At 38.9% G+C, this 20,213-nt stretch overlaps 2 protein-coding genes across 4 annotated transcripts; one reads left to right on the top strand and one right to left on the bottom strand.

Annotated features, from left to right (window-relative positions):
* The first annotated feature begins 70 nt into the window (after positions 1-70).
* LOC128599792 (hydroxyacylglutathione hydrolase-like protein) lies at positions 71-8,279 on the top strand. Of its 3 annotated transcripts, XM_053611746.1 has the most exons (9): positions 71-380; positions 2,251-2,858; positions 2,942-3,006; positions 3,131-3,248; positions 4,511-4,619; positions 5,203-5,306; positions 5,434-5,535; positions 5,643-5,733; positions 7,632-8,279. In XM_053611746.1, the coding sequence occupies exons 2-9, from the start codon at positions 2,754-2,756 to the stop codon at positions 7,865-7,867; spliced, it is 930 nt and encodes a 309-aa protein (XP_053467721.1). In that variant the 5' UTR covers positions 71-380; positions 2,251-2,753; the 3' UTR covers positions 7,868-8,279. The 3 variants fall into 3 exon arrangements, with proteins under 3 accessions (XP_053467721.1, XP_053467738.1, XP_053467730.1); XM_053611763.1 differs by lacking the exon at positions 7,632-8,279 and having other exon boundaries at positions 5,654-5,737; XM_053611755.1 differs by lacking the exon at positions 71-380 and having other exon boundaries at positions 2,278-2,858; positions 5,654-5,733; positions 7,632-8,270.
* narfl (nuclear prelamin A recognition factor-like) lies at positions 8,188-18,535 on the bottom strand. The gene is made up of 11 exons (XM_053611734.1): positions 18,393-18,535; positions 17,652-17,747; positions 16,995-17,138; positions 16,084-16,216; positions 15,806-15,940; positions 14,316-14,434; positions 14,062-14,191; positions 13,893-13,965; positions 13,580-13,717; positions 11,827-11,984; positions 8,188-9,621 (listed from the first exon to the last, which is right to left on the bottom strand). The coding sequence occupies exons 1-11, from the start codon at positions 18,456-18,458 to the stop codon at positions 9,380-9,382; spliced, it is 1,434 nt and encodes a 477-aa protein (XP_053467709.1). The 5' UTR covers positions 18,459-18,535; the 3' UTR covers positions 8,188-9,379.
* Positions 18,536-20,213: the final 1,678 nt, after the last annotated feature.

Below are 20,213 nucleotides of genomic sequence, written 5' to 3'. Positions count from 1 at the left end.
ATTTAATGTATTTGTTTGCTGTGTGTACGTTATTGTGGTGAATAAATACATAGTTAGGCAACCAGTACCAATGATCAGTTTCAAAACTGCTTTGCGTGTGTGAAGCTATTGTTCCCCTATAGAGAGGGCAGTGCTTCTTCACCCATAGGTACCACTGCTCTGGGTGACACACACTGTTTACTCAGATTCAACTGTGAGAAAAAGAAGAAGAAGAAAAACAGGAATCTGAGGCTGAGTTGAACATTAGAAAATAAATCTTCTCGTCTTTTTACAGTTTCGGTGAGTCTGTGCCCAAGATAGCCTCAGATTCTTGTTCTTACCTGACAGACAGACATTCAACCTGATGTGGTCTTCTGCTGTTGTAGCTCATCCACCTCAAGGTTTGATGGTTTGTGTATGCTGAGATGCATTTTGGCTCACCGCGGTTGTAAAGAGGGCTTATTTGAGTTAGACTTCCTGTCAGATCTCATCAGTCTGGGCATTCTAGTCTGACCTCTCTCATCAACAAGGTGTTTCAACCTGCAGACCCTTATCACAGAGGTTGCTTATTGTTTTTCACACCACTCTGTGTACACACTACCTGTCAAAAGTTTAGACACACTCATTCTTTATTTTTATTTTTTCCACATTTTAGAATAATAATAAAATCATCAAAACTCTGGAAAAACAGATGAAACTATGGGAATTATGTTGTGATAAAAAAAAATCCAAAATAATTTTGAAGTTGATAAAATACTAAGTAGCCACCCTTTTTGCCTAGAATTTCCAGAAATGTATTCTTGGCATTTTCTCAACCAATTTCTTGAGGAATCTCCCTGAGATGCTTTTTAAACTGCATTAAAGGAGTTCCCACATATGCTAGACACTTATTGGCTATTTTTTTTTTTTTTTTCGGAATATAAGTCATCCATTACAATATATATATATATATATATATATATATATATATATATATATATATATATATATATAAAATGTTAGTTTTCTAATGAAAGAAATGAACATGTTGGCACACATATTTTTGTCTACAACACCGATTTCAAACATTTAATCATACACCTTCAGATCAAAAGGTTTTTAAGATCACGAGAAACATTCAGTCGAGTGTCTCCAAACTTTTGATGGGTAGTGTGTGTGTGTGTGTGTGTGTGTGTGTGTGTGTGTACTTGCTTAAATGAGTTTTGTAATCTTGAGGATGCAGTTCATTTTATTCGTGATTAGTTAGAGAGTATTGCGGAGAGCAATTGCATAGAATATGGTGTGTGTATATATGAGAAAGTAAGGTGTACACTTGATTTTCAATGACATGGGTCCAAGAAGGGTTTTACAGAGGAAACGAAGACGTCAAAGCTATTGCGAGGAAACGTAAATGTACTGTATGTTTAAAATCTCATCGTGAATATTTGGGGACTCAATACTGCGCATCTGAGCGGCGAACGAAGCGCAAAACGGCCTGTATACCGGGTAGTATACTGTAGTCTGTCTGGTGCAGCAGCAGAAACATTCCCCAGTCAAGGATAGTCTCTCAGTCTCTCACTGGAATAAAGTTGGATTGACGTTGGACGTTCGACATTCGCAGAAGTGCGGAAATTAAGGGACCGTGTCTAAAATTATACACGACATTGTTAAACACGGTTCTAACTTCAATAGCATTTGAAGGGAATGACTTACAGTCACATATCCAACTGGAAAGTGTTCATCTAGGTGTCAGGTATAATGCACACCTCTTAGATTTTTAATATTTATTAAAATAAGCTATTAAATCACATTTAAATTAGACATGAATTTCACTACAGAATGGGCCCATACACAAAATAGCCATAATCTCAATAGCATTTGAAGGGAATGATGTACAGTCAAACAAATAACTGACGCACACCTTTTAGATTTTTGATATTTATCAAAATAAGATATTAAATCATATGTAAATTAGCCATGTATCCAGTCTCTCTCTCTCTCTCTCTCTCTCTCTCTCTGTGTGTGTGTATATATATATATATATATAGTATATTGTGTGTGTGTGTATATATATATATAATATACAGTTAAAAAGTCTATAAAAATATACTAGTATTAAAAAATATAGTATTTTTAAAGTATATATATATATACAGTAAAAAAAATAGTATATAAATATACTAGTATTAAAAAGTATAGTACTTTTAAAGTATATACATATATATTCTATAGTAAAATTTTATTTTAAAATATATTTTTATATACTATTTTTTTTACTATATATATATAGAGAGAGAGAGAGAGAGAGAGAGAGAGAGAGAGAGAATTTCCATGGTCCTTGACTGGGGAATGTTTTTGCTGATGCACCAGACAGACTACAGTATACTATCCGGGCTACAGGATGAGAATATATATTTTAATCATATAAAATACATTATGTGAATTATTTAATACTAGACGAATCAGTTAAAGCATTTCTTGAGTTTCTTTCACTTGCTGTACCGCTACGATCCCGGAAGCGTGACGTCTCTCGGTGTCTGAATTCCAAACGACTTCCTATTGGACGAGAAGTGCACTATATGAAGTGTATAAGCCCTTATTTCATACCTTAGCATATAGTGCACTTGTATAGGGAGAAGGCAGCCGTTTAGGTTTCGGCCAGTATTAGTCAACAGCAAGTGAATGCTATTTGACTGAATATGAACAGTGATAGTGACTAGTTTAATGCTATTTTTTTTAAAGGTAGATTAATGTTAAATGTTTAACATTAACTACGTTTCTCAGTGCCTTGAGCCATGAGAGTGAAGGTCATTTCCATTTTGGAGGACAACTACATGTACTTGGTTATAGATGAACAAAGTAAAGAAGCCATTGCTGTAGATCCTGCTGTACCTCATCGGGTAAGAGAGCAATCTGAAAGTTGTTTTGCTTTTTTATAAATCACTACTTTCAGTTTCAGCCATGTGATGTGTTTCACTGACAGCTGCTGGAGATAGTGAACAGAGAAGGAGTGAGACTCACAGCAGTGTTAACTACTCACCATCACTGGTAGGTGACATTTATCTCGCAGCAGTGTGTGTGTGTGTGCGCGCGCGCGCCTGAAGCCAAGCATCCTGAGGCTGAATGTGTGACCTTGTGTTCAGTGGTGTGTTGTGTGATGTACACTGTGTAGGGACCATGCACGGGGCAATGATGCTCTACTAAAGGACCTCCCTGATTTACGAGTGTATGGAGGAGACGACCGCATCACAGGACTGACCCACAAAGTTACTAATGGCCAGGAGCTCAAGGTATCTGTGAAAATGAGAAGCATGCAAGGTGTTTAGAAATGAGTCTTTGTGGCATGAGCATGTGAGAATGAGTGTTTCTAGTTTTCTTGGGTGTAATATCAGAGGAATACGGGTATGATTTTCTTCTCAATATTTATAATCAGTGTTTGAGTTGACATTTTGGTTGAAACTTCTTTCATTGACAGGTTGGTCTATTATCACTTTGTTTATCAGTTTCTTACATTACACACAATGCTGTCTGACAGCTCACACATAGTGGCTCCAGTGCGAATTCATTTCTATTAAAACAACTTGGTGCAGCAACACTTTAGTCCTTTAGTCTGTCCAGCTCTCTCACCTCCACATCTGTACATTCTGCTCAAACAAATCAGGTTCCATGCTAATACCTCCGTCCTCCATAAACATCATCGTGTTTGTTATATCATAACAAACTCTGCCATAATTCAGTGCAACTGCATTGTATAGCTGCATTGCATTCTGGAACATTTTCTATCTCCACTACTTCTGCGCTGGATCGCATTAGCATGACATTGAATGTCATGAGGGCACACCGTGGCTTAGTGGTTAGCACGTTCACCTCATACCTCCAGGCTTGGGGGTTCGATTCCTGCGAATGTTCTCCCTGTGCTCTGGGTACTCCAGTTTCTTCCCTCAATCCAAAGACATCCATTTAAGCTGATTGGTGTGTGAATAGGTGTTTTTGAGAGTGTGTGCGATTGTGTCCCACGTTTTGAGAGTTCATTTAGTCATCCTTAATAAGAGCTTTATATTGGTTAGTGTCGCTGGGAAAATTAAAACCTATAACAGACAAAATATCACCAATTATACCGAACAAAAATAACTGTGGGTGGGATTGGTCAGAATTTCTAAGAGAAAGGAAAAAACAAAACAGTCCAGCGCACACCTGTAGTTATCACATTGTGCTTGTTGCTAAGGTTCAATAATCACAAAGCAAATAGCTGTGAATATTTAGCTGTTGTGAAAAGGAAGCAGGATCGTCGGCTCATGATGCCTCCACAGTAAATTCTGCCCCTGCAAGGTAGTAGATTCGTCAGTCCTCTAGCAAACTTGACTTGGGCCGATAAAGTAATACATCAGTCGTAAAGATGGTGACAAGGATATTCCTAAAGTGAAATAGTGGATGCAAGTCAGCAGAGGTACATTTAAAAGATACTCGTAATGCAGCATGGTAAAGCAGTACAACAGAATACAAAGCTGAAAGATAACTGTGAATAGATTCTCGATTTATCTTTTCCCTCTAGTTTAACACTATAAATGTGAGGTGCCTGTTCACACCTTGCCATACTTCTGGACACATGTGCTACTTCCTGTGGGAAGACGACTGCCCCGATTCCCCTGCTGTGTTCACTGGTATGTGCCTTTATTTGATTATTCTTGTCATTAGCTCGTATGTGGGTTCTGGTTTTGCAGTGGTCATGTGCATGATGTTTTCCCTTGAGTAAGCATTTCTGTTCAGGAAGTTCAGAGTGAAGTTCACTTCCAGTTAAAGTACAAAGAACTGCTGATATTTGAAGTTGTGCAATGATGGACTGGTGTGCCATTCAGGGTGTATTCCAGGGGGCCTCACGCCCTGTGACCCTGACAGGGGGGTTGTTCCATCTGAAGTGGTCCAATGCAGGTTGCTTGATTGTTTTAAATTTTCCAAATTTTTGTATGATTACCTCTAAGTATTGGCATTGCAAAAAATTATTTATTTTTTTTACTTGGTTTAACTACAACAGCCATCTTTGTGTCATGACAAATTTGTCAAAACAAATTTAGGCTATACAGCTGTTCACAGAAACCTCTGTATCTCAGCTCAGGATGGTCCTAGCTCCTAGGTCGAGCAACTCGACCACTTAGGATGGAATGACCCAAGGATAAAGTAGTTACTGAAGTGAGTGAGTGTGATAGTTCAAGTCTGAGTGCTTGTCCTGTCTGTTCTGATTATCAGGGGACACACTGTTTGTGGGTGGTTGTGGGAAATTCTTTGAGGGAACGGCAGAGCAGATGTACCACAACCTGACCAAGGTGCTGGGAACCCTGCCTCAGGACACAGTACGTCACTGATTCCACTTTTTTAAAGAAATAAAAAAGAAACGGTCAGAATTTGGAATTTACACCACTTCATGTTTCTACTCAAGCTCACACTCTTTGTACTCACACGAAGTATTTTGTTTTTCAGAAGGTCTTTTGTGGTCACGAATACACAATAAAGAACTTGAAGTTTGCAATGCTGGTGGAACCAGAGAACGAGAGGGTGAAGGAGAAGCTTAGCTGGGCTCGGGTACAGTCAGCCTTTTCCCTTACAGTGCTCATCTCAATGAAATGCATACTTTAGTTCACACAACATTTCCTGAAGATTGTTGCATGCAGTTTTTAAAATGTGGCTAGTTGGTTATTAGGCACGAGACGAGGATGACAAGCCGACGGTGCCGTCAACGTTACTGGAGGAATTTGAGTACAATCCATTCCTCCGTCTCTCGTAAGTGCATCTTGGTGTTAGCATTTAAAAAATGCAGGCTGGCCAGATCAAGTGAATGCATGCAGAGTGAAATACAGTCAGGCCCATAAGTATTTGGACAGTGACACAATTTTCGCAATTTTTCCTCTGTGCACCTCCGCAGTGGATTTGAAATGAAGCAATCGAGACGAAATTGAAGGGGTTTAACAAAAAATATTGCATTAATCGTTTAGGAACTACAGACATTTTTTTTTACACAGTCCCTACATTTTCACAGGCTTCAATTATTGAGTTTCCATGAAAAGCTACCACTTGAACTCAAGTCCAGACCTTTTATCGCTTTAATTTGTCATGAAATAAAGAGGAAACAGGCCACGCCTGGCCATGATACTGCTTATCAGTCAAGTGTCCAATTACTTTTGAGCCTGTGGAAATAGAGTGTAAAAAATGGCTGTAATTCCTAAACAGGTAATGCAATCTTTTTGTTAAACCCCTTAAATGAAAGCTGAAAGTCTACACCTCAATCACATCTTCATTGCTTCATTTTAAATCCATTGTGGTGGTGTATATTCTCCTCTCCACCAATAGCTGACGTGTGCTGGGCATTCTGGTGCATTATCCAGGTGGATGCTACACACTGGTGGTGGTTGAAGAGATTTTCCCCCTATACAATGTAAAGCACTTTGAGTGCCTAGAAAAGCATTATATAAATCTAAGGAATTAATAATTAATTAATTAATTACAGAGGCAAAATGACAAAAATGGGGTCGCTGTCCAAACACTAATGGACCTGGCTGTAATTCGCCAGCTTTAAATTCTTGAAAAAAGCTGTATGAAAAGTGACCATAAAGGCTTTGATCACTTCTGATTTTATATGTGAAAATAAGTGGAAAAACATGTGGCAGCCTGTGAAAACCCTCCATGTGGTCAAACTGTGACATTTTCTACTATATTATAGGTTCTACCAGAAGTAAAGTTATATCAGGTTAAAGTTTAGAAAAGTGAAAAAGGATGAAAAACAGCATTTAAAAATTCCAGTCCAATTCCACTGAAAGACGCTCCACCCTACCGCTACTTTAGCGTATAATCTACTTATGGAAAAAGTTTGTGTCAAATTATAAGTGGGGAAACTTTATAAATGATGTGTGAATGTCGTTATCACTTTTTATCAGCATCATCCACATCAGTCGCATCACCTGAGCTAAACGTTACTATAGGCATTTAAACACAAGCCTCGTGATCAGTCTTTACTTGACTGATCTGTCCTCTACATCGGAAATAATCAGTATTCCCTTCTACTTGCTAAATTTTCTATTGATGTCTTTTTATTACGTGGTTTAAACATTTTTAAGCCGCTGTTATCTATACAGTGTGTATACAGTAGTGCTCTGTTTATTTTGATGATGTGATGGTGCAGGGGTGAGGTTTTAAACATCTTTAGGCCAAGTGACTGTGTTCACAGCTGCATTTGTTAAACTGGCTCCTTGAATAGTCTTAATCTATACAGGCAGACGGCCAAGGCAAGGTTAGCCAGCAAGAAATTAGTCTAAATAAACACATTTCCATATTGTTTTGGGTTAAACATTTGTTTCTCATCTTTATTCCAGATTTCACCCCCAGAGACATTTGACTGTCTAGTTGTCATAGATTTTAGAACTTAATCTGAAAGTGTGTGGTGTTTAACTTTTGGCAAATCTTGTAGTTTGGGGTTTGATGACTGGAGGATGATGCAAGACATAATAGTGAGGCTTGTATAAATCTTGTAGTGTGACCCTGACATAAGATGTACTTTCTTTAAACGATCTACAACTCTTTATGCAAGTGTTTTTTTTGTTTGTTTTTTTTATAAATACAGGGCTTGTGTATACTTGTATCTGTAATGTTATTGTCTTTTGTGTTTATCTGTATAACCTGGACAGCGAGGAGGGCGTGCAGAAGTTCACAGGGAAGTCAGACCCTATCGAGGTTCTGCGTGTGCTACGAAAAGAGAAGGACAACTTCAAGAAGCCCAAAGAGCGCATCCCCCCACATGTCATGCTCGCTGTGGAATGGGGTCTGCTTAGACCAAAACTCACTTAAACAGAGCACTGGACTACTGCAATGCACACTGACCATGCTGAAGCTACTCACTGAGAGCACTACTGTTTATTGCTGAAGTAGTGCCATTATGAAAGAACATGATTATAAACATGATTTAATGTACCTCTTACACTGCATGTTAAACATAAGTTATAATATGGATTTCTGTATATAATCTTTTCACACTGAGGAGGCATTCATTTCAGTCAACATGATTTATGTTTGTTTACACATATTTGCACTAATTACCTAAATGATACTGTAAAAAAAATAAATAATATAAATAATTTACAAAAACTTTTATGAACTGCATTTCAAAGGCATGTTCATTTTCGTTGTTTACAAAAATTTTTACCTCTTAAATACAAAAAGGATGCTTAATCAATAAAGCTACAATTAAATATAAAAAGTGTTTATTGAGAAACATATTCTGTAATTAATTCCTAAATAAATATAGTAAGATAACTTAAATACATGTGATCATTTATTCATGCATATTTTCTTAACAGATTGTAAATTATTCAAAAGTACCTGCAAACACAAAGCAGAGTAATTTGATTCTTCTAGTCACAATTATTTTTCATATGTATACGAAATATTTAAAATCATAAAATGCCGGTCTTTCAAGTTCAGAGAAATGGCATATGTCCACTCATTTTGTGCTGAGTATGATGCTGATCACTCTCCTCGTATGATGTACGAGTCAGCTGAGTAATAGAACTAGAAGTACTTCACCCAGAGGAATAGAGAACTTTTCTCATTTCTGGCATTAATATTCAATGTGGGAAAAGATTTGGGGAAATTACTTCAGACTTAAAAGAATCAGTTTCTGAATTGTTTCTAGTGTGTGAATGGGTCTGCAATTGTGCCCTGTGATGGGTTGGCACCCCCTCCAGAGTGTCCCCCACTTTGTGCCCATAGACCCCTGGGACTGGATCCAGGCTCCCCGCAAACCTTTGCAGGAAACGCAGTATGGAAAATGGATAGAGGGATGTTGCATTATATTTATACAGGGTCTTCACCCCAAGAATAACATTCAAAAAACTAATGCAAAATTCTTTGGCCAATTGGATGGATTAGGTTATAGCTAAAATAATTAACGATACATAATCGTAATAAATTGAATAGATTTTGTGCTTAAATTTTTTTTTTTTCCCAGTGTTCAGACCAATTATGGACTCGTTTCCACGCGCAATATGATGCAACTACGGAGCAAACAAACAGCGTATGGAGGCTTCACAGGCAAATGCTACACAGCAGAGTCTGTGATAAGGTTTTACATACGAGGCATTCCCAAGCTTATTCGTTTCGAAATGGATGTCTTTGAGGAGCATCAGTCTCATTCCTGTACTTATGGAAGTTGTCATGAAATACTGGAGCACTCGTACACGATTGCCGCAGAAAATAAATGAGCTTGTGAAAGCGGTTTCTTCTTTGTGCATATAAGCATTCACTTAATTACACGTGATCACTGATTGTACTTTATGATACAAGAAGGTTCTCAAGATGGTGATCATGAGCTCATTACTCGAACACTTGCCCTGAACTGCCCTGTATAGCCCATGCGTCACTTTGCTGCTTCAGATCTTCACCACTTGATGGCAAGTCCAGTGGTGCTTTTCTCCACTGCGTGATACTGAGTGTGAAGTAGCTCACGTGCTTTCTCCTCTCCCGTACTCTTTAGCCATGTGTGGTAAAGCTCAGCGACGCGCTGATCCTCCTCAGGTACAGACGGCTGCTCTGCTCGGTATGCTGCCTCCACCTGCTGCAGTAGCTCTTTGTTAGACTGATCTGCTACAGGCTTCAGCTGACCCCCTCCATTCAGGCAGCCTGTGTACACAAACATCATACAGAACAGAACACAGTGACACAATGTCTGTTGTTTTGCTTTTGTATCCCATAATCAATGACCAAATTCAACTACAGATTATCTGTATTAGAAAGTTTGATGGGCTGTGAAGGAAATTCACTCTTCTCTGTTTAACAACAGAGCCATATCTCCCTGCAGTTATCATTCTGGTGTGCCACTGAAGCTAAGCATGGTTTGATCCTGGCCAGTACCTGGATGGGAGACCTGGGGAAAACTAAGACACTTGCTGCTGGAAGTGGTATTAGTGAGGTCAGCAGGGGGCGCTCACCCTGTGGTCTGTGTGGGGGGCCTAAATGCCCCAGTACAGGTGACACTACACTGTGAAAACAGCACCATCTTTCACATGAAACGTTAAACCGAGGTCCTGACTCTCTGTGGTCATCCAGGACATTTACAGTAAAAGAGTAGGGGTATAACCCTGGTGTCCTGGCAAAATTCCCCCATTGGCCCTTCTCCATCACGGCCCACTAATAAGCCCCATCTCTGAATTGACTACATCACTCTCTCCTCTCCACTAATAGCTGGTGTGTGGTGGGTGTTCTGGTACACTATGGCTGCAGTCACATCATCCTAGTGGATGCTACACAGTAGTGATGGTTGAGGAGATCCCACACCCCACATACTATCTAAAGCACTTTGAGTGTCTAGAAAAGTGCTATATAAATGTAACTGTAACTAACTAATTGTAACTAACTCGCCGCTTTGTGGATTCCTGGTCAGCTGTGTCTTTAGAGCAGGGGTGTCCAATCTAGGGGTGTGCGACATGTATCGTCTACGATAATACCTCAACTGTTGTTTTAACGATGTGTGAGCTGACATTATCAAGTATGTCACTCACGTTGCAAAAAAAAACAACCACGCATTGAGGGTCCACGCATTCGCTGCGTGATGTAGCCTAGTGCAATAAACTACTGCGCATCGAGAGTGCATGCTTTCACTGCGTGGTGTAGCCTATTAGCTGCCTAAAAATGCAGTTAAAGATCAGACTGAAGTTAAAAATGAGGAGATAAAAATGCAAGACACCACCAGCCTCACAATCTACATCATTAAATTGAATTGCTAGACGTGGGTCATTCTCACTCGCATGGAGGTGGTTTGGCTTTGAAAAGACCAATGTTGCTCAAAAGATGGCAATCTGCAACTGTGTCGGACAGCGGTTGCCGTTAAAGACAGCTCGACAACTGACTTGTTTCACCACCTGCAAACCGCACACAGAACATGAAGAATATGAAAAGCTTCGGGAGTCAGCTGTCCACGACATGTCTAAACCAGCCAAGGTACCAGTACAAAAACACACTCGGCAAAGTTTAGCGTAATTGATCTGCAAAAAATTACCTTACAACAAGAAAAGCAACAGATGGCAAGACTGAATAAACGCTGGTGGGTTTTGTATTGTTTTTACTTCAATGCTTCGGTTTTAAGTAAATAAATAAAGACCTCTTTAAATATGTTGTTTCCATTAATATCATTAGTCAGCAACAATTAATATCCTATTAACAAGAGCGAGCTAGTTCAATACAAGACTTTTACAAAGACATTTTTGAAGGATGTCAAAATAACGTCTACTTATCGTTATCAACAAAATCCCAGAAAATATTGAGAGAACATTTTTTTTCTCTCAATATCGCACACCCTTAGTCTAATCTTATCTGCAAAGTGCAGGTGCAGGTTTTCATTCTAACCAAACAGAAACCACACCTGTAAAGACTTGAGTAACATGCAACATAATTTATTACAGAATGGCCTTTGTTTTACATTTTTAAATGATTAAGTCCTTGGGGTAACTGTCAATTTTGCTCTATTCAGTTGTAATGATGCTAGAACAGGGGTGGGCAATCTTATCCGGAAAGGGCCGGTGTGGGTGCAGGTTTTCATTCCAACCAAGCAGAAGGCACATCTGATTCCACCTGTTTAATCAGTTGATCTTGGCGTTCAATAGATTCAGGTGTGGCTTCTGCTTGGTTGAAATGAAAACCTGCACCCACACCGGTCCTTTCCGGATAAGATTGCCCACCCCTGTGCTAGAATGTCTAGAAAGCGCATTAATATGAAGTGGGTCCTAATGTGGACTGATCAACACCAACACTTAAATAAATCATTAAATAATCGGGCCAACGACGCATCAATGACGCATCAGTTTACAGAATCAGTCATACTACTCTCACCTGACGGACATGCCATGACTTCTACAAAATGGTACGGTGACTTTCCCCTCTTCAACTTCTGCACAAGGTTCTGAATATTCCTGAAGCCGTAGGTGGCAGCAAAGCGCAGAAGAACTTCTCCATCTTTCTCTAGAATGACCTCCTGGAAGTCCTTATTTCTGTCATAGGAAATAAAATCTGAATGGGTATGCAGGATATAAGCAACATACCAAGATGAACGTGGACAGATGGAGAGTAAAAACATGACAGCTAAATAACAACTAAGACTTCACAGGTTTAATAGTCACACATCTGTTAGTCTTATAAAACTATAATGAGTAAAAGTGTTTTTAGTCATTATGACACTGTTCTGACCTTTTAACGTACACCTCGCATGATCTACTCACATGTGGTCAGCATTAAGAGAGACGCATTTTTATCCATCCATCAAGCCATTTAGTTTGAAATTTGTTTGCGCTATATGCTGTTTTATCCAAGATATACTTATAACCTTGGATTTTTTTCCTTCATTCTTATTACCTTCATTGTTTTATATCTTTGTAATATTGTTTTTTTTTTTTTTTTTTACTGATTAAAACAACCTGCATTCAGTTATCTCTCAAACGCATTTCAGATATTTTACTCCCTCTTATGCATTTTTGTAGGCTTGAACCGTGTAAAACACAGAGCTGTATATGTATGAAAAGTGTTACAGTGCCCTCCACTAATATTGGCGTCCTTGCTAAATATGAGCAAAGAAGGCTGTGAAAAACTGTCTTTATTATTTAACCTTTGATATTTTGTTTAAAAAAAAATCCCAAAAAATACTCTCATGGATATCAAACAATTGCAAACACAACACAGGTTTACCTGCAAAATCTCTTTGTTAAATATAGGTGTGCAACAATTATTGGCACCCTATTAGTCAATACTTTGTGCTACCTCCCTTTGCCCTTTGAGTTTCTCCTGTAATGCCTGAGGAGGTTGGAGAATACATGGCAAGAGATCCGAGATCATTCCATACACAATCTCTCCAAATCCTTCAAATTTCAAGGTCCACGCTGATGAACTTTTCTCTTCAGCTCACCTCACAGGTTTTCTATGGGTTTCAAGTCAGGGGACCAGGATGGCCATGAGAGGACCTTGATTTTGTGGTCAGTAAACCATTTTTGTGTTGATTTTGATGTATGTTTTTGATCATTGTCCTGCTGGAAGATCCAACCATGGCCCATTTTAAGCTTTTTGGCAGAGGCAGTCAGGTTTTCATTTAATATATGTTGCTATTTGATGCCATGTATCCTAACAAAATGTCCAGGTCCTCTGGCAGAAAAAACAGCCCCAAAACATTAAAGAGCCACCACCATATTTAACCGAGGGCATGAGGCACTTTTCCATATGGCTACCTCTCTGTGTGTGCCAAAACCACCTCTGGTGTTTATTGCCAAAAAGCTCTATTTTGGTTTCATCGGACCATAGAACCCGATCCCATTTGAAGTTCCAGTAGTGTCTGGCAAACTGAAGACACTTGAGTTTGTTTTTGGATGAGAGTAGAGGCTTTTTTCATGAAACACTACCAGACAACTTGTGGTGATGTAGGTGACATCAGATTGTTGTTTTGGAGACTTTCAAAAGATCAAAAGGTTAAACAATAAAGACAAATATTCACAGCCTTCTTTGCTCATATTTATCAAGGATGCCAATATTAGTGGAGGGCACTGAATATATAGTGGTAGTCATTATATACTCGTGTTTCCCTTGGTCTGTGCACACTTACTTGAGGGTTTTGTATGTGAGTTCCTCCACTTCAACTCCAAAGAGCTGTTTGGCAGCACGAGTGTAGACATGATGAAGATATCCTCCTGAACCACTCCCAGCATGACACAGCAACTCCTCACCACCCACATTACTGAACCTACACTCACAACCACACATAAATTACACATAAAAACACACAACATATAGGGTGTCACTCAACAGAAAAGTGCCTTGGTGCAGTGTCATGCTGCTACACTGCAAAAGGCCTGCTGTAGCACTGAAGTTATTCTTTAAATCCATACTGTTTTTTATTTATACAGATGGAAACTTACATCGTATCTAAAGGTGCTGGCTCTATATCACTCAGAGACACACCCTCCTCTTCCAACATCTTCATAACTTCTCCTGGAAATGAATCAGATTCACAAAATGACATACTGACAGAGCTTTTTGCCTAAAAAAAAACAGCTTAAGCATCTCCTATATTACAGCGTTCCTTACCTGATGTAATGACACAGTCCACTTCTCTGGTCTCTGCCTCGCTAAGGTAGAAATCAGGTCTGGAAGCTTCCAATTTCTTATCATAGCAAGGCATCACGGTCACATGGTAAATCTTTTGTGGTTCAACACCCTGTGCAACAATACGCTTAAGATCATCTATACTGTATTAGGATTTAGGAAAAATCAAAGAATGCAGAACACACTGAATCCAGCAGCCTTCCATCTTAAGTTAGGAGGAGTGAAAAACATGTTACCTGATGACTACCGAAGAAGCTCTTGACCAGTGAACCCATTATCTGTTGTGGGGAACGGGTTGTGCTGATGTAAGGCAGGATGAAATCACCATGGGTCTTCTCAGCATAGCAGATCCAACCTGTTCTCAAGGAAAAGATACTTATACTGTAAGACATTATTCCTCATGCATAATAATAATTATAATAATAATAAACAACCAAGTTTTATATATGGCGCCATTTCCAGCCATGCTGGACTAAATTTGCATTTCCCAGGCACTGCTTCATCCTCACCATAGCATCGGTATACTCCATTTGAGTGACAGGAGCACTGTTGCCAACAACTTTCAATGGAAAGTCGCTATATGTCGCTAGATGATGTCATGCACTAATTAGCATATTCATTACATCGTTGCGTTGTATTTGCATTCTGCCTAGTGTCAGTCCTTTACATCTGTTTGCCTTTTTCCTACTCTCTGTGCTCACATATTGTATTCTAATAGAGCCGAATTCCCAGTAAAGCTGTTCTCGTTTACATATTTTATCTTTTTCTGTTGTCAGACAATGGAAAGAGCATGAAATAGTGACTGAAAAGCAGCCCATTAAGAGACTACATGTTCACCAGCAGTCACTTCCAAGACATTTCCAAGCTGATGCTCTGCACTGACAAAATCCTGATTTATAACCACGATGTCATCTGACAAAATCACCATAAACACAAGTTAAAGACAATGGCTGTGCTGTGATTTCAGCTATATTTTCATGTAAAATGATCACTCAAAGAGAAGTTAGAGAGAGAGAGAGGTGTGCCTGCGACGGGAAAGCAGGGCAGTACTGGAGACACTCTTCTACGGAAAGTAGCTAATGTTTGTCCAAAAAGTCGCTAGATTTGTCACGAGGTGCTTTTTTGAAAAAAAAAGTTGCTAAAGGGGTCTGAAAAGTGGACCGGAGCAGTCTCTGTTAAAATGAGAGAGTGAATAGTGGGAGGAGGGGGAGGGGCTGCAGGTGTCATATTATGAGTAAAAGGATTGTATTCGTGTTCTATCGAAAATAAACTCTAAAGTTATTTAGCGATTTACTATTTATTGACTTTGGTCAATAAATACCACCTCTGTGTGTACACACATTTGTTCTTCCATAAGTCTGGCAGGGAAACAAACTTTTGAACACTGCAACATCAGCTTTTCCAGCTAAGATATACTTGCTGGATTGGAAAATTCGTCTCAGTCTGATCATTTGCAATATCAGTTAAATGGCCGCTTTCTAAATAGGCAGTTCTTAGGTGATGAAAAATACCAGACTTTAGAGAAAATTTCAGAATCTAGTTGTGTCCCTGATCTGACATAATGACCTAGTCCAACTTTCTCATCTTAGCCTTAGTAAGGCAGACATTAATCTGAACATTGATGACTATATCTAACCTCTGCAAACATGGTGCATGTAGAGCCTGACCTCTTTGGTTTACTAAAGTTGTATGAGGAGTCTAAGGAAAAAGAAAATCTGTTCGTTACCTGGGCAAGCGGATGCCAGCATGGGCAAGGCTTTCTTGTCCTCCTCTTTCCGAGCAAACCTCTTGAGGAACTCTCTCTGACTCTCCAGCAGGCTGAAGGTGCGACTGAAGCCAGTGTCAAACACATAATGAACACCTGAAGGCATAAAGTAATGCTGCCAATAAGTTTAAACTATATTATTATTTTTAGCCATAAAACAACAGACAAAAGTGTTTTCGCTGAGTAGAAAAGATTTGTATATTCTGAGCACTGGCCCATTTCCAGTTTTCACCACTCACCCAGATTTTTGAAGAAGTTTGTAAGCCTCCTGGCCACCTCGCTGCTGCTGAGAGAGTAGCGTGCGGCTAGGGAAGCACGAGACTGTGGCGACACCGACACTACAACCAGCTTCTGCTCACTGCTGCTACTCTGCTGCAAAGTGAGACACATCACTCATATTTCCTTAACTAACAAAACAGCAACACAAGCATATTTGTGTTAATACAGAAAACCAGCATCACTAAACTCACAAGAAATGGTGGGAAGGGAACTGTTTAGGCACGTGGAAAGTGATCCCCACACAGATCATACAGCATACAAGTGCATTTTCACACAAATCAACTCCAGAACTGCATCCATAGACATGGACACTGGTCAGGGATATGGTGGATTTGGAGCCAGTGATCCCGGGAACAATGAGCATGAGGCGGGAATACATGCTGACAGGGACGCTAATCCGTTGAAGTATTTCAACTTCGTATATTATTTATTATATTATACTAATATACTTATCCATTCTTTCAGCTGGATCTGATAGCTTTTAACAACATATTCAGGGTGGTCTTCTTGGATGCTGTTAAAGTTGTGCAAAGTATCTTATGTTGATTTAAGGTAAGGTACACATGGTGATCATCATTCAGGAAGAAAAAAACACTTTAAAATGATCTTATTATTTACAGATGATACCGCCTGAAGCACCGCCCATAACTTAATGGTGACAATTCTCCGTATTGTATGTTAGAGCATGGAGAGAACGCAAATGTGTGAGTAATAGAATGCAAGTCAAATAAACGGCCCCATGCGTGTTTGTGAACTACAAACAATCCATCAATACATAATCTTGGAATCCCACAGTCCGCCACAAGTGCGTAATGCACATTTTTCCAGACTATGTTTAAGATTAACTGCATGAAACGTTATACGTCATTACCTTATTGAGGCGGAGCACTCTGTATAGTTCCTCGTGACTCTGCTGGGTGATTAGGATGCTCTCCGCTGAGGTGATGCAGCCGCTGCAGGCCAGACAGTCATTCAGAGTGATCTTGGCTTTCTCCAGCCTCTGCATTTGACCATCCTAGAAACAAAATGTAGGTCTGAATCAAGACAGTTAGTGGATGGTGTGTGTTTGTTTGTTTGTGTTTTAATGCCATGCCAGCTTCTATGGCTATTTTCATGGCGAGAAATGTCTAAGGGACTCTATATAAATGTTTTAAAAATCTATTTTTCCTAAAAAACTCTAAAATTGCATTAGGTTTAACTTTGTTCAAAATTTCTTCCAGAGTGTTGACTGAATTAAAAAGGTTTCTCACAGGGTTAAGACCAGTACAGGCCTAATAAAACATGTTTCAAGGATAATGGATTCTGGCAGAAGGTACATGTTGGTGCGTCTTCTCCTAATATTAAAAACTTGTGTGTCATCCTGGAGTGACCTATTCGACAGCGGGTGTAGACGATCTGGCGATCCCAGCGATTTGAAAACAAAGAAATGTTTCTGGATGGTGTGTGATAGGGGAGAGATAACCAGCGGGCGGGAACTGGCAAGAAAACGGGGAAATCTAAGTAGAAGTATAACAGAAATACCACAAACCTCGTTAACCTGAAAGTAAGTGCCATCATCTTCAATTTGGATTTTGGCCACAGATCGCCCCTGCTTCTTGTTCACTTTCACTGGCTTCACACATTCCTGTGGAAATCATTTGTAAGGCAATTGATCTTTCATAAAGGTTACATATGTGTTACACTAAACACATCACCATACACAGCAACACAAGAGCCTACGTTTTCATTACTTGTAAACGTAATGTAAATTCACTGAACACAAGATGTACAGCAAAACTTATATATATATATATATATACACACATACACACACGTCTTTTTGCTTGAACTCCACATGTAGAGGCTACTACAGAGCCAATTTCATAATATTATGATTGAATGGTCTATTATTATTATTATTATTTTTATTATTATTATTATTATTATTATTATTATTATTTAGTTCGATGTAACTAACATTATAGGACCTACTTTTGTTTTTCATACACTGATCAACAGACCTAGCATCTGTGACCATCAGAAAATGAGGCGTGTTTCACGTGTACTGACTGATAAATACACGTGTGTACGTGCGTGTTCTTCACCAAAGCAGGTAAGCTACGAAGGTAATAAGTGCTGGCACCCTATGCTCTAGCTAATTAGAGACTAGTCAGCTATTACAATAACAGCTAACTCCACTGCTAGGCAACTTCTAGCTTTGCTAGTTCGGTAGCTGAAGACAGAGGCACGATAAAAGTCTAATGAAACCTAAGCGCTGTTATACGTTTACCTGTGACGGTGTAATAAAATCATCCAAATCAGTTAGTTGTAAAACACCGCTAAAATGGGACGCCATATTGAATGACCTCCGTACATTAATAATACCCCGCGACCAAATGGGACATTACGTAGCTCTTTGTCATTTCTGGAGGCTCCTCCCCCTCAGTCGAGCAAAACGAGATGGTCAGGCCAAACAATCACGTGACCGGTAAAGCCCCGCCCCTGTCAGGCGCAGAGGGAAGATGAAAACATATTTCCATTGCAATTATTTGAATAATTATTATGAATAATAAACGATGAACAGTGAACAATTAACTACTGTGAAGCATAGTTTACGTTAGCTCACGTTTCGCTTAAGGGCACAATGTGTATGTTTAAACTTTTCCTAGATTTAGACAAACTTTCAAAAGTTGTTTTTTTTTTTTTACTTTGCTACAGTGCTGAAAATCACAATGCATTAATATTAGTTATTATATTTATTATTTAACTCGATTTATTATTATTACTTATTATTAATAATAAATCCAATCAATTATTATTGCACACATATATTTTTGCACTTCAAATATTATTGCACACACTGGAAATGATGAGAGTATTTAAATAGTTTGAAGGATTATGTTTGAAAAGGTATGTGAAATAACCCTTTAGGTGGGAGGCAAACCTGCTAACCACTAAGCCACAGTCGTCTTCTTCTTCTTCTTCCTCTTCTTCTTCTTCATCATCATCCTCATCATCATCTCTTTCATCTCCTTCTTCTTCTTCTTCTTCATCTTAATATGGTTACCAATGCCACACGTTGCAAAACTAAATGATTTAATAAATCTAGTTGTGACAGGCTACTGAAAAATATTGGAACACCCACTACAACATCTCTGAGAAATGTAATGTGCAGGAAGAAGCTAGTTTACCTAACTAATACAGAAGCGTACTATTCCCTGGCCCCACTGACCACATTATTTGGAGGCATAACATTGGATTCAGCCTAATTTAGCCTAATATAATGTTAGCTATGACTTTTTTCTAGCTTGCTACACTGAAAAAAAAGGCTAATTGAATTTACTTAATTCAAATGCATACATAGGTTCCATGTGAGTGAATTGAGTCACATTAACAACATTTGTTTTCATACATTCAACATGTTTTGATTGTGTCTTTTCAAAGCCCTAAATAAAATTCAATTCCACACTCTCACCTGAACTAAGGATTGATCCCAAGTCATTGGTACTCTGCAACAGCCAGGTTACTGCAGCGCTATATTCCTACGTACATATGGTCTAATTGTGTTAATCTAATACTGTAGATTATATAATACTGCCAATGTCCGTGCGAGATTTCATAATGTAATTGGGTTACGTTAATACTACATGAATTGATCATTCTCACTCTGCATAATTCAATCTAGTAATTAGAAACTTGTTTAAGTTAAGTTTAGTATAAGCAATGAAAACACATTTTGATGAGAAACTCTAAACGATACTAAATAAATTCTCTTAAATCTGACTCAACATATAAAATTTTTTTTAAGTGTGTAGGTGTGTGCCTTAGGTGTGTGCCTTTTATGTTTGCTTTTTTTATCAAGGTGCGCTATAATTGGAGTTGTAGTGAAAGCTTGTTTTAAGGTGTGGAAAACTTGGCCAGCTTGGTTATGTAAGTCATTTAAGACAGCTTGCAATGAAGCTGAAGTTTCTAATGCATGTTTTGTAGAAATTTGCAACCCTTAGGAATCTATGTAGCTCTTTAATATTTTGGAGAGTGGGCCATTCTGCTAGTTCATTGACCTTGGCTGTGTCCATGATTTGTGGTAGCTGGGTGGTGAGGCTTCTTAGTG

The sequence above is a fragment of the Ictalurus furcatus genome, chromosome 2, assembly GCF_023375685.1.
Source record: "Ictalurus furcatus strain D&B chromosome 2, Billie_1.0, whole genome shotgun sequence".
Taxonomy (NCBI): Eukaryota; Metazoa; Chordata; class Actinopteri; order Siluriformes; family Ictaluridae; genus Ictalurus; species Ictalurus furcatus.
Note: the sequence above shows the minus strand (reverse complement) of the source record. Positions and strands in the feature narration are given on the sequence as shown.